General features: G+C 50.0%; 1 protein-coding gene and 1 pseudogene across 2 annotated transcripts; one reads left to right on the top strand and one right to left on the bottom strand.

The window, feature by feature from the left end:
* Positions 1 to 1,846: 1,846 nt before the first annotated feature.
* On the top strand, positions 1,847 to 2,459 carry LOC148332925 (small ribosomal subunit protein bS1m pseudogene; annotated as a pseudogene).
* Positions 2,460 to 3,359: 900 nt separating this feature from the next.
* On the bottom strand, positions 3,360 to 12,862 carry LOC148332924 (calpain-2 catalytic subunit-like). 2 transcript variants are annotated; one of them, XM_088302155.1, is made up of 21 exons: positions 12,378 to 12,859; positions 12,156 to 12,225; positions 9,666 to 9,784; positions 8,988 to 9,121; positions 8,735 to 8,903; positions 8,564 to 8,647; positions 8,402 to 8,487; positions 8,249 to 8,314; positions 7,708 to 7,868; positions 7,465 to 7,634; positions 6,341 to 6,352; positions 6,029 to 6,240; positions 5,766 to 5,802; positions 5,015 to 5,080; positions 4,889 to 4,946; positions 4,748 to 4,812; positions 4,603 to 4,671; positions 4,460 to 4,538; positions 4,147 to 4,263; positions 3,601 to 3,659; positions 3,360 to 3,515 (listed from the first exon to the last, which is right to left on the bottom strand). In XM_088302155.1, exons 1-21 carry the CDS (start codon positions 12,612 to 12,614, stop codon positions 3,492 to 3,494), a joined length of 2,094 nt encoding a protein of 697 aa, XP_088158281.1. In that variant the 5' UTR covers positions 12,615 to 12,859; the 3' UTR covers positions 3,360 to 3,491. The 2 variants fall into 2 exon arrangements, with proteins under 2 accessions (XP_088158281.1, XP_088158279.1); XM_088302153.1 differs by having other exon boundaries at positions 8,564 to 8,903; positions 12,378 to 12,862.
* Positions 12,863 to 13,216: the final 354 nt, after the last annotated feature.

The following is a 13,216-nucleotide window of genomic DNA, read 5'->3' as shown; positions in this document are numbered from 1 at the left end:
ACACGCTGCATTACGGTAATGCGCCGAAAGCGATCGTTGATGGCAACCTTCAAAATAAAAGTTATGAAACTCAAGTATGCACGTCACTGGTTTGGATTTAAAATAATGTTATTAAACTTCTTTTTTCACCCAGGGCGAATGCAAACTGACTCAGAATTGCAACAAGAAATGTGATGAATCGAAAATAATTAAACATTTAGTTTTCGTTATCCCGCAACCAGACAAGCGCTAGGGTACACTAGGCCACCCCAGGTATCCAACCAAAGTACTTTCATCAAAATCTGATGGGGCATTTCAAAATAAAAGGACTGAGAAATATCAAAATTTGACCGGTACACCCAAAACCACTGACGTGCATACTTGAGTTTCACAACTTTTATTTTGAAGGTGGCCATCAACAAAGGGCTTTTGGCGCATTACCGTAATGCACCGTGGTGCACAGTATTTAAAATAAGAGTGGCGGCTGGCTTGACTTCGTTTTTTTGAGTGGAGGCTATGGGCTGATAGAAACTGAAACTGCCACTAGAAACTGAATCTGAATATCATCGATTTGAATGTGAATTGCTTAACTTGAATATTTGAATTGAAAACTGAATATTTGAATTAAAAACTGAATATTTGAATCGACAACTGAATTATTGAATTGAAAACCGAATTATTGAATAACAACAAATTTATTGTTTAATTTTAATCAATACTTTTCCATTTACAAATGTAATTCAATAATTCAGTTTTCAAATCAATAATTCGGTTTAAAATTCAAATATTCAAGTTCAGCAATTCACATTCAAGTTGATATTCAGATTCAGTTTCTAGTGGCACAAATATCAGGCCACGGGGGTGCCTCTAGGATGAGCAATGGATTCCATATACATAGATCTCCTCGTCGGACAATCTGGCACAAATCAGCCCATAAAACAGCACCTTCGTTTTTAAGGCCGTTAAGTTTTTCATCAGTATTGCCAGTCACCATTGCATGGAATATAAGATATAAAATATAAGATACGCCAGAGAAATTTGCAGTGAACAAATCAGCAACCAGCCTTCCAAGTGTCCGACGGTTGGCGCCCTCCAGAGGTCTCTTTCGGTCCTGCAAAAGCATAACACATGGTAACACTGGCAATACCAATGACGTAGTGTACGACCTTCAAAACGAAGGGGCCGATTGGCCGAAGAGGAGATCTATGTATCTGAAATCCATTGCTCATCCTAGAGGCACCCCCGTGGCACTAGAAACTGAATCTGAATATCGATTTGAATGTGAATTGCTTAACTTGAATATTTGAATTGAAAACTGAATTATTGAATGACATAAATAGTAGATGGAAAATTTCAGATTCAAATTAAACTATTATGCAATTTATGTCATTCAATAATTCAGTTATAAATTCAATAATTAATTTTTCAATGCCAATATTCAGTTTTCAATTCAAATATAAGAAATTCACATTCAAATCGATCATATTCACATTCAGTTTCTAGTGGCACACATATCAGCCCATACACATCCCACTGTTTCTTTAAAACAACAAAAGCACCTGAACGCAGCAGCCATCAGCTCCCTCTCGGCTCACTCGGCATCCATTGCAGCCTGATCATCCTGGACGGGTCCTTTCTTAAGCTTTCTAACTTTTCCCCAAAATAGAGTTTTGAGCAGAGCAGAGAAATTATCTATTTCTTTTTTTCCGTACATAAATCCAACATCTCAACACGTGACCACGGACACACTTTATTTTGCCCAAATAATATTCAATGTCCGAAATTAATTTTCATTTATTTAGATTGTTCGAATAAAGTCATACAACAGCAAGTAAGTGACTCCGCGCGCGCGCGCCTCGTGGCGCTCGTGAGCCCGCGTCCAAAATGTCCGCCATGTGGATGGTCGCCGCTGTCGGCCGCCGCGCGCTTGGCGTGGTCGCGCCGGTCCCACCGCGGAGTCCCCTTTGCCCCGGCCCGGGGGCCCGGGCTGCCTTCTCCTCTTCCACCGAGGACAACAAGCCCAAGTCGGGTTTCGCGGCCGCCTTCATCTCCCAATCGGAGCTCCGTCGTCCCCGCGAAGAAGACGACGCCGCCGCCGCCGCCACCTTCGCGGCTCTCCTCCGCCGCAGCCCGCTCGTCCAGATGGGATCGGCCAAAGACAAGACGGTCGTCGGGAGGATCTTCCACGTCGTCGGCGACGACCTGTACGTGGACTTTGGCGCCAAGTTCCACGCTGTGTGCCGACGGCCGGCGGACGGCGACAAACTGCAGCTGGGCGCCAGGGTCCGCCTGCGGCTGCACGACGCCGAGCTCACCGGACGCTTTTTGGGGGCCGACGCCGATGTCACCCTGCTGGAGGCCCACGCCACCCTGCTCGGAGCTCCGGACGCCGGCAGGGACGGGCCGGGCCGTTCCTGAGCGAGCGAGCGACGCTGGAGGTTGGACTACTTTAGTTCAAATAAAACAATTGCGCATTGGAAGTTGGTCTTTGTAACGTTTTTTGTCAGCGCATATTTGTTCCAACCTCCACCCGTGACGATCACATTCGTTATTTGCCCGCTTGGTGAAGCTAGGCTAATGCTAGCAAGCGCTGCTCAAATCAGTACATGTTAGCACACAAGCTAACCTTGTTGCTTGTGAGCAAATCTGCGGGCGTGGCCTTTGGCAGCGGCGGCCATCTTGCGTTGCCACTCGCAAAAGGCGTCGGATTGGTTTCTCGGTGGCGGTTCGACATTTGTTTCCATTTTAAGAGCGAAAATGCTCTTCTAACGTGCATCTCCAAGAGTGTTGGGGTGCCCAAGTCACATGTAATAGATTACATTTTGGCATTAAGCCAGTAGTCAAGCGAGTTCCTCTCAGTATTTCGTATTATTATTAAAGTCTGGTAACGCTTTACACATTTTCGGGACCTTTTAACCAAATATTTTGAAAGGAAGTGCAGCTTATCTCCTCTCACTAGCCAATCTCCAAATGGATGCAAATGTCACAATCAAGAGTTTCTTGAGCGTTTGTGAACGTTACGCAGCAAGATGGAGCTCACTGCTCATTTGAAACATTTTTGAAGGTTTTGTTTGGAATTACAATATGATCAATTCATATTTTTTGTGAGACCAATCACAGTCATGGTTGCATAAAATAAAATGAAAAAACAGACTCCAACGACAAGCGGGTTTAAACTAAAGTAAAACTCTGCAAAGGACGCCATGCGTTGGTCGTGCTCACGTGCGGCGCACATAATTTATGCAGTGCTCGAAGGCTACATGAGGAAGGACGCAGCCTGCAAATTTGGACAAAGCTTGCCTGTGCATTGCTCCTTTTTTTTTCCTTCTTTTGTTACAAGAGCATTCATGCTAATTTTTTCATGTAAGACGCCAACGAGCAAGCGTTTTAAACAGCTTTTATTGATTGATTTTTCTTGCTCTCGTAACGGCTTATGAAGTGAAAATGTGGAGAGATGGGAAGTTGTTTTCTTGAAGGGGGCGGGGCCACGGCCACCGCAACTTGAAGGCCGTTCAGAGCATGGAGAAGTTTAACCACTAAAGAGACAAGGACACAAAAGATGACGACAACGCGACCATCACAACACAAAAACAATTTTGATGAATTGAGATAAACTTTGACCTCATTGAAGTTGAGCTGGATGGATCCGCTGTCGTTCGGGTCAAACTTCTTGAAAATCCCTGACCACACACAACACACTTAGCTTAGCGGACAGATTTAACAACACGCTTATCTTCGGTGGCGAACTTAACTTAACGGCTGTTAACTAGAAGTAGATGAGATTTTAACGACACTTGACTTCAAGTTTTGACATTGCGTCAGCAGTCGCTACCGAGTGGAACGTTTGACTTAGCATCGCAATTAGCTTTGGTTGCTATCTTAGCAGCCACTTACTAGTGTGAACTTTTGCTTTACGCGCTTAGCTTACCAATTGCTAAGTGGCACATTTTTTTCATTCACACTTAACTTCATTTGTGAACTTAGTGGCTGTGAATCAACATTAACTCCTGTTTTAATGCTCCACGCAGCTCGTGTGAAGCCTTAGCTTGGTTGTTAGCAATAGCAGCGCGTGTTTTGTTTTAACTACACACTCGTCCGAAATTTCGTTTCAACAATGCACTTAGCTTCGAGCTCGCTCACTGGTGGCGGTGTTATGTGTTAGCTTACGGAACATGATCTCCAGCCTCATCAAGCAGCCCACAAAGTTGTCAAAGTCCAGCGTCAAGTCTGGTTCGGCATAGCGGGCTACCAACAGCTGGTAGATGGCGTTGTTTAGGGTGAAACCTACGACGCAAACCCAAACATAACACGTCAAGCAGTTCCCTCAACAGAAGGGTGACGAACGGCATTAGGGGAGGTCTCGGAAAGGAGTTGATAGACGGAGGATTATTTGCTGCAATCAAATGACAGGAACTGCTCAAAGTCTTTGAAGGTGACCATCGGGTTCGTTAGCGTTAGCATTTAGAGTGGCGGGACCGACCGGCATCTTTGAAGGCGACTCTCATCTCAGGTGTGCTCATGGTTCCGGAGTTGTCCGTGTCGTTCTTCTTGTAGATGGACTGTCAGGGACCGAGAAATGGCGTGACAAAAACATCCGCCGCAGTTTCAAAGTAGCCATCCTACCAGGTAGCGCTGCACTTTCTTCCACAAGGTGGCGAACTCCGACAGACCCAACTTCCCGTTGCCGCTCTCCTGATGCGGCGTTAAGAATCACGGCGTACGTCTTCTTCGAGGATCGTTACGATATGCCGCGATACGAAAAGGATACATCCATGAGGTTAACCATGACTCTGCACGTCTCGATGCCAAAGCCGCTCGTCTTGATGTCACTTCCTGTTTGCGGAGAGGAGACAAAACGTTTGCGGCGTGAGCGTCCGACTCGGGAGTGAAGCGCCGTCGCCAAACTCACGCTTGGAGACGATCTTGTTCATGATGGTCCGCAGTTCTGCCGCAGAGATCTCCATGTCCTGAAGCGGCGCACACGTTAGCATTTCTCGGACTGTTAGCATGAGCGTTAGCGCACTCGGCGACGTACCGGTCCCGCTAGCTTGGCAAACAGGCCTCGGAAAGCCGCGTCCACTTCGTCGTCCGGAACGAGTTCCTGTCGAGGCGACGCCACGTCAGTCCGAGTCAATGACGCCGCTTTCATCCGTTTGCGGTCGTGGCTGTCGGGCCGAAGGCCCCGAAATTCCCATTTTTGGTCAATTGAGTATTTTTTTTTCCAAATTCATACTCAAGGTCTGCCCCGAATCGATTGAGGCTTTTGGATGCTCAAAACCTTTAAGAAGTCTTGTCAATCTTTTAGAAAGTCTTTTGCCCCTTCTTATTTTTGCAATTGTTTACTGTTAAGAGACTGTTGGGTGCATTTGCCCTTTAAGCCTCAGTTTAGTGGTGCGCTGTCCCTTTAAGAAAGTGAAGAAAGTCAGCGGGAGAACAAAACACCAAGTACTGTCGTCCATGGAGACAAAATACTTGAAGAAGAGAAAATCAAACAAAATAGAAGTTGTAATGTTGTGACGCACTCAAGTAAAACATTCGCTACTGCTCTTAAATGGGTTCATTTTCAAAAATGAAAAAAAGTTGAAGAAAAATGTTCAAAAAGTCAACTGTGGTTGTTTGCCGCACCACTCGGGGGCGCCAAAGTACCACAGTGTCAATTGTCGATTCAACGTCTTGTAGCAACTTTTTTTTTTTTGGGGGTTTGTTTAATTTCCTGAAAAGTTGTCATTTTGGAAGTGTGCGAATCCCGCCCAACAGAGACTATTAAATTCCATTTCTTTACTTACATCATCAAGGTCTGCGCTGACCGGGTCGTCAAATGGTCTGAAAATGTGAAACGCACACAGAGAGACACACGCACACACGCGCACACACGCACATTGGATGTGAGTGAAAATGAGTCCCCGGTGCACAAGGGCCGCCTTGTTTAGTTGTTTGCCGCCTGCAAACAAACTCGACTCACCGCCGCCGTGCAGACAGCGGCGCCATTGACGCGTGCCACGCCCACCCAAAACCCGTCCGCCCTCCCAACTCGCCCGGCTCCACTTACACGGTCTGGCTTCGCTTCTCGGAGAAGACGCGTATGCAGAAGTCGCCGTTGAGGTGCGGCTCGAAGGTGGACGGCACCACCAGGTACTCGCCGGGCGGCAGCTTGAACCTGGTGCTGACCTCGCGCAGGTTGATGAAGGTCTCCGAGCGAGCCGTCTGAGCGTGCGTCAGGAAGAAGTTCTTGTCCAGGTGCACCTGCCGCTGGCCGTGGAACTGAAGCGCAAACAAAGCCGCCGCCGCCGCCGCCACCGGATCCGTTAGCACGGCAACTGCACGCAAAAACTTTTCGAGCCGCTGTGCTTGCGCTGCTCACCTGTCTGGGAAGCTGAAACACAACACATGTGGCGTCACAAAGTGTAAAAACTTCCACAACCATGTTGCCATTTCTTATTGACAGAGCCGGACGGCCATTTTTTTTGGGGGGGGTGACAACTTTAAAAAAAAGGGTTCAATTAACAAAGGCCGGAGGTGGATTTCAGTCCGGCCCTCGTGCGTGTGATGTGATCGCGATGCGACCAAAAGTTCTTTAGCGCCACCACCAACTGTTTGTGTTTGAAGAGACGTGAGACGGCAACGTGCTGCAGACGAGAGAACAGCAGAGGAAGTCAAATTGTTAAGCCACTTCGGTTTGACCATAAGAAGGTATGCACATTTGAATCGTAAATTAGCTAGCTAACGATTGCTCTAGCGTTTGCGGTATTGCCCCCGCCCCTTTTTGAGGTGGGAGGCGCGGCTTATGTGATGTCTCAATAAGGAAATACAGGCACGCTTGAACGCACGCTGCTGTCTCACGTCTCTTCAAACACAAAACGATGTTGAAAGAAACCTCTGCCGTTAGCATTTCTCCCGCGGCGGCGTCACGCACAAGACACTTTTTTGGGGGGGCAAAACACCAGAAGGCTACCCAGATGGCGGACGACGGACTGGCAAAAAAGGGTCAAGTGACGGTTACAAAGGCGGCCGATCACCTGCGCTCACAATCACGCGAGAGACAATTCAGAGTTTTCAACCTACCGTGGACGTTCTTGTGAAATCCAGAAAGAAATTAATATTTGCAAATGCGTGGCTTTGAAAAAATGATCATGAAATAATACATTTTACGTTTGTGTCTATGCACCCCTGCGATGGTCCCACTTTTTCTGTTACAAACTGACCCCGGCCCTCCGTCAGAGAAGGGAAAAAGGAAAAAACACGTTTGGGGCTCTTTGGCCTAGACGGGACGAGCCGGGAAGGAAAAAAAAAAAACGACACTACGCTGGTCAAGCGCGGTGTTCCCCAAGGCGCCACGCTCGGTCCACTATTCTTCAGCAATTGCATGCTCCCCGTCACTCAGATCACGACAATCTCACGTTTCTTTTTCTCAAACTGATGTTGTGTGAAGGTTTTCTTTCGTTTCACGAGCACGCGCGCGCGTGCAGGCGAGGGCGGGCGCGTCACCTCGTAGATGGCGAAGCCGATGGTGTGCATGTCCTCGCCCTGCTTCCTGAGCTTCCTTCGGTTCTTCTGGATCAAACCCAACACGAAGCTGCATCCATCCTCGCCGTCGTCCGGGTCGTCATCCTCGGGGTCCAACTTGATGACGAACTGCGGGTTCATCCAGAAGGTGTCTGCGGGCGCACGGCACCGCGTCACCTCCAGCGCCACAAAGTCCAACTGAGCTGTGACGCGTCGCTAACTCACAGGGGTGGTTCCTGCAGCCGCCGGCCGTGGAGCCGCGGCGCCACGCGCCGTCGAACTTGTTGACGCTCCAGTGCTTCACCGAGTCGTCCAAGATGGTGTCGGGGGTCAAAGTGCACACCTCCACGCGGGAGTAGTGACGCAGGAAGTCTCGGTACGACATCCTGGCAAGAAGAAAAAAAAAAAAAATGGAGAATAAAAGTCATTCCAAGCGCGTGCGTGTCCGGCCCCGCCTCTTGCTGCGGACGCCGTAGCGGTCGCTCGTGGTGAAGAAGGAGCTGAGCCAGAAAGTGGCGCTCTCGATTTATGTTCCTCCCCTCACCTTTGGCCAAAATGAGTTTAGAGAAGCTCGGCCACCCGAGAGCGACTCGGCGTCGAGCCGCCGCTCCTCCGCGTTGGAGGAGCCAGATGAGGTGGCTCGGGCATCCCCGGTGAGACGTTCGGGGCATGTCCCACCGGCGGACTACCCGGGACACGCCGGAGTGTGTGTGTGAGATGTACGCATAAGATTGCGTTTGTGTGTGGCAGACGTCAACACGCTCACCAGAACTCTCCGTCCTCTGCGTTGGCGTGAGGACAGTCTCCCTGCACCGAGTCCCACTCGGACGACCTACCGGGACGGAAAAAGGTGAGGGGTCACGCTGCCACTATTGCTTCCTTTGCATCATTGCCGTCGTCGCCGTCGTCGTCGTCGTACCCGTCGCTCCAGGCACCGGTCCACTCCACTTGACCCCAAGGGTTCCTGACCCGGACCAGCTTCTCCTGACGTCCTCGGCAGTTGACCTGCACGCAGAAGTCACCCGGAGGTCACCTCGAGGCCAAATGGCTTTGTGCATCCGGAAAGAACGACACCTCTGACCTCCACAGCGCCGGTCAGAGAGTAGGCGTGACCTTTGACCAGCTTCTGACGCGTTACCGCCTCCGAGTCGGCGGCGCTCGTGATCTGATGGCACGCGCACAGACACCCGTTATAGTGCGGCACACAAACGCGCGTGCGGACGGAGGGAGGGAGGGCGCGTGAGCTACTGACATCAATGGAGCAGCCCAAGAGGGCCCCCGCTTCCAAGGCTTTTTGCAGGATTTCAAAGAGGTCAGCTGGCGGTCGTTGGAGGTCAAAGTTCTCGGCGATGCCCCCCGTGAAGTCCTCGAAGCCCTCAGTGGTGGAGCCCCCCGACAAGGCCTCGTAACTGCCGTTCACCCTGCGCACACGCACATGGACGCTATGACGTGCGCATGCTAACGCGCCCGTGGGGGGGGCGGAGGGGGGGGCGTTTTAGTCTCACTTGGCGTAGGCCTTCTCGAGAAGCGCACTCCAAAATTCGCGACCTTCTGCCGAGTGCACGAACAGAAGCTCGCCATCTTTCACCGGAAGGCGGTCATCGATCACCACGTCCACCCACTCGCCGAACTGCCAAAACTACACACACACACACACACACAGTTCAAACAAAGTACACACATGCACACAGGAGATATTTGCTGAAAACGGCGTTCGTGTCGCTTTGTTGGGTGGTCGGTTGTCTATTTTGTTTGTGATGGATCGCTTGACGGCCACGTGTGTGCGATTGCGGCGCCATCGTGCTTGGTGGTCGTCTCCATTTGAAATTATTTGCTGCCATCTAGTGTAAGCTGAGTGTAACTACAGCACAAATAAGTTGTCGATTAACACCAATAATGGGGCTCACTGTCCACGTGTGTGTGTGTGTGTGTAACATGAAAGAGCGACAGTATGTACGTGCGTATAGAACAGAATTGTGTGTAACATCCATGCACAATTGTGTGTGTGTGTGTGTGTGTGTCATCACTCAAGGTTCAATGATAAAAGTTCAAATAATACACGCGCACAAACATCGTTTTCAGCAAACATGGCAGTCACCCCTAACGACAAATACACCAAAATGCGAGGCACAAATACGCCGGCGTCACAAACACGGATGAGATGTGCGAGTGTAACCTTTGACCTGGAAATGGAAAATCCCGGCGTAGTTGTCTCGAAAGCTTTGGTCGTCAGGGACGACGCGAGCCATCACGTACTCGTTGAGGGTCAGCGATGCGATGGCGGCCAACAGCCAACAGTCACCTGCGTTGTCACGGCAACTGTTAGACACGCCCACAAAATGTGCACTTCCTGCCTGTCAATCACGACATCCTTCGGGGCAACGCGGGCAGCGTGTCGCTCGTTGTCGCCGGTTTTTTTTCCAAAAACGACCCCAATTGCGATATTTAGATTTTCCTTTCGATTTGGAATATCGCCATTTTGCCGAGCGGGGCGCCGTTTGAGCGTAAAATGACTTCAAGATCCTCTTGAATGCTGCAGCATGGGCGCTTATTTTGTACTTCTGGACTTACAAATGACGTCTGTGGAAAACAAAAAATAGTCGTTATAAATTTAGCCTTTGTTTTCAGACAACTTTAGGTCTAAAATCACGCCAGTAGGCTGAAGTCGGTGACCAAAGACGAGTCCGGTTCCTTCGACTTGTGCGCGTTTTGATCGCATTCCAAATGATTCCGATGATGTCCGGTCGATTATTTCGACGCAATCCGAGCCCGTTTCAAGTGGTGAGCAAATTCTCGTTCCCCGTGCGGCGGAATCGCCGCCGCCGCTGAAAGTCGGGCACGCTTCATCGCTGACTGGCTGTTTGCCGTGCCGTGGCGGCGCGTGTAACCAATCAGACGGTGCTGAGTCGGGACAACCGAGACAGCCGCGAAAACGAGAGCCGCGGCTGCAGCAAAGTTTCAAGGCGATTTGCAGTTGGCCGTGGGATTAAAAAAAAAAAAAAAAACATGCTCGAGTCAAGATTGCCTTCTTCATTGGCGTCCCACCAAACGACATCTTGTTTGCTCCGCCGGTGGGAGGAGCTAAGCAAGCAAATTCAGAAATGAGATCCGCCCATCACCATCTGTAAAATGTCAAAATGATTGACAGGAAGTACGCACACAATGTGACACGAGCACGTTCAAGTTTGGACAAGCACGCCACACGTTTTGTCACTTCAGGAGTTTGTTCAAGTTACGCTTCCTTTTTCCAACTCACACACACACGCACACACACACACACACGTGTGCTTTTTGAAGCTGGAACACACAAAAAAGCTGTGGGCAGAAGACATTCCAACATGAGAAAACAAAAAATGAGTCACGCAGCCAGTGACTCATCTCTCTCTCTCTCTCTCTCACACACACACACGCACGCACGCACGCACACGCAGTGTGAGGGTGTGTGTGTGTGTGCGTGTGTGAGACAGCAGAAGAAATGTTGTTGATGTGTAACGGGAGGTTTTTTGACACATACAAGTGTTGCGTTTCAGTGTGTGTGTGCCAGGTTTGGGGTCGTGCGCGTGCGTGTGTGTGTGCGCGTGATGCATTTATAAACTTGCTCAGCTCCAACCACAATGCAGAGATAATGTACTGCATGTAATAGCAAAAATCAGCACTTTAATGGATTTTGCCGGTCCGTCCGCCGTCCTCCGTCCACCATTTGGCCACCCTTCCGTCCTCCGTTCTTATTCATAACATAAGCGCTTCCGTCCTTACATTTCACCAGTTCATCGCCACCACGCCCAAAAATAAAACAAAACGAACAAAAAAAGCGCCATGGCATGACGCCGTGGGAGATTTGATCATTCCGAAAATCTTTTTTGAAGCTCGTTCGCCTTGCGGGTGCCCACATCGGGGTGAACAGTTTGACGTATGTGCGCGAGCCCCCCCCCATAGTTACGTCTTACGCAGTCGGCAATTGAGCCAGTTCGGGACGGACGAAAACACACTTTTGTCCTCGCTTAGTCAAAACAAAACTTTTCTTTCGCCATCCCCAAAAAGGACGTCTGTCTATATTTGTGTAACACGAGCAACGGTACTGTCGCGCCACATCCGTTGGGAACTTGGAGGAAAGGGGCGGGGCATTGTGATTTCCCAGCCAAGTTGAGCGTGTTGATAATCACGAATATCGGTCATATTTTCAGAGCTTTTCAGAGGTTTACAAAGGCATGAAGAGAGATGCCAACACGCATTTTGGTGAATTTTGAACACAGCTTTCAGACATCGGGCGCTTCGACTGTCCTTGGCGCCATCACAGTACGACAAGCGACGAGGTCACCGACTCAAGAGCCATTTAAACGGATGTCCTCATCGAGCATGAAGATCCATTCTCTTTTCATTTTGACTTGAATTGTTCTTAAGTATTCTTGAAATATATTAGAACGTAAACACCAGCGCCCGATGCGATTTGTACGGTTGTGGACGAGGCGCATCGCTTGACAATCGCTCATGTTTACGATGCTAATCATATTCTGTGATTGTCTTGTGTGTGTTTTCGTAACACGGCAGTGTGCAACATAAGAGTGCCTGTTGACGTTGCACTGAGAAGAACACAAACACTCATATGCGGCTGTCAGACAGACAGACAGACAATCTGACTGACTGACAGGTTGGCAGGCCAACGGGGGACGTACCGAGCGCGCCCTGGCAGATGTCGGTCCTGGTGGCTCCTCCCACGATGAATTCAGGTGAGGACACCAGCTCCTGATTGGGCACAAACAAGCGGCGTCAATCACCCGAAAAATCGACCTTCCGATACAATTTTGCCATTTTCCAAACAAACGAACGAAAGAAGGAAGGAAGGGAGCAAGACGCGACGACCGCGCCCTCCCCTGCCCATCGTCGCTCGGCCTTACCGTGGGCCTCTTCCAGGTGACTCCCCGAGTCTTGTACGAGTTGCGTCCGAGCTCTTTGAAGCCGAGCGCCTCTGGGGCGGCCGGGAAGGAGGGGTCGCTGAAAAGTCTGCCGCCGCTCAGGCACTGGGCCCGCAGTGCGCCAAAGTTCTGGTTGAGGAAGGGGACGGCCCGCTGGTTGGTGCCGAAGCCCGCCGCCAAGGCGCGCTTCTTGGCCAGGGTGGACGCCACGCCGGACATGGCGACGAGAAGAAAAAGTTCGGCGGCTGCGATCAACTTTTCGCCCGCCTGGAAAAACTTCGGCTGTGTGGGATTCTGCGCCGCGTGACGTCACCGTAGGCAAATAAACCCACGCCCTGTTTAAGGGGCGGGGCCGTGAGGCGTGCGTTCGTGCGTGTGCGGGCGGGTCCGCTTCCGCAAAGTCGCAAATTAATTCCAGTGTGGATGAAGGGAAGACCAAGGCTCCAAAAGTCGCCTTGAGTCACGCGTCATTGTTAGTTTGAACACCCAAAAATGTTTTGGACGTGTGAACCCCGCCCACTACCGGAAGTCAGCTCCGATAGGCTCGTACGGAGAATGGAAGGTCTCCACCTAAAAGCCGAATGGTTCTTTATGCTTTGGGCGTGGTTGTTTCTTGTTTTTGTCACAAAGCAATCGAGTGTTGCTCTTGACAGCATGGCGAACATTTCGTTTTCAACTCACTTGAGTCGCTCTAGTTTAGGATGAAGAAACAAATAAAGTTGCTCATCACAGAGGAGAGCAAAGTTTTGCTTTGTTTGAGGGAGGGGCGCCGCTTGTAGAGAAAAGTTGGACGCGCATTGCCCCCGTACATATTATACATA

The sequence above is a fragment of the Idiotropiscis lumnitzeri genome, chromosome 8, assembly GCF_059441095.1.
Source record: "Idiotropiscis lumnitzeri isolate Australia: NSW breed Sydney's pygmy pipehorse chromosome 8, RoL_Ilum_1.0, whole genome shotgun sequence".
Taxonomy (NCBI): domain Eukaryota; kingdom Metazoa; phylum Chordata; class Actinopteri; order Syngnathiformes; family Syngnathidae; genus Idiotropiscis; species Idiotropiscis lumnitzeri.
Note: the sequence above shows the minus strand (reverse complement) of the source record. Positions and strands in the feature narration are given on the sequence as shown.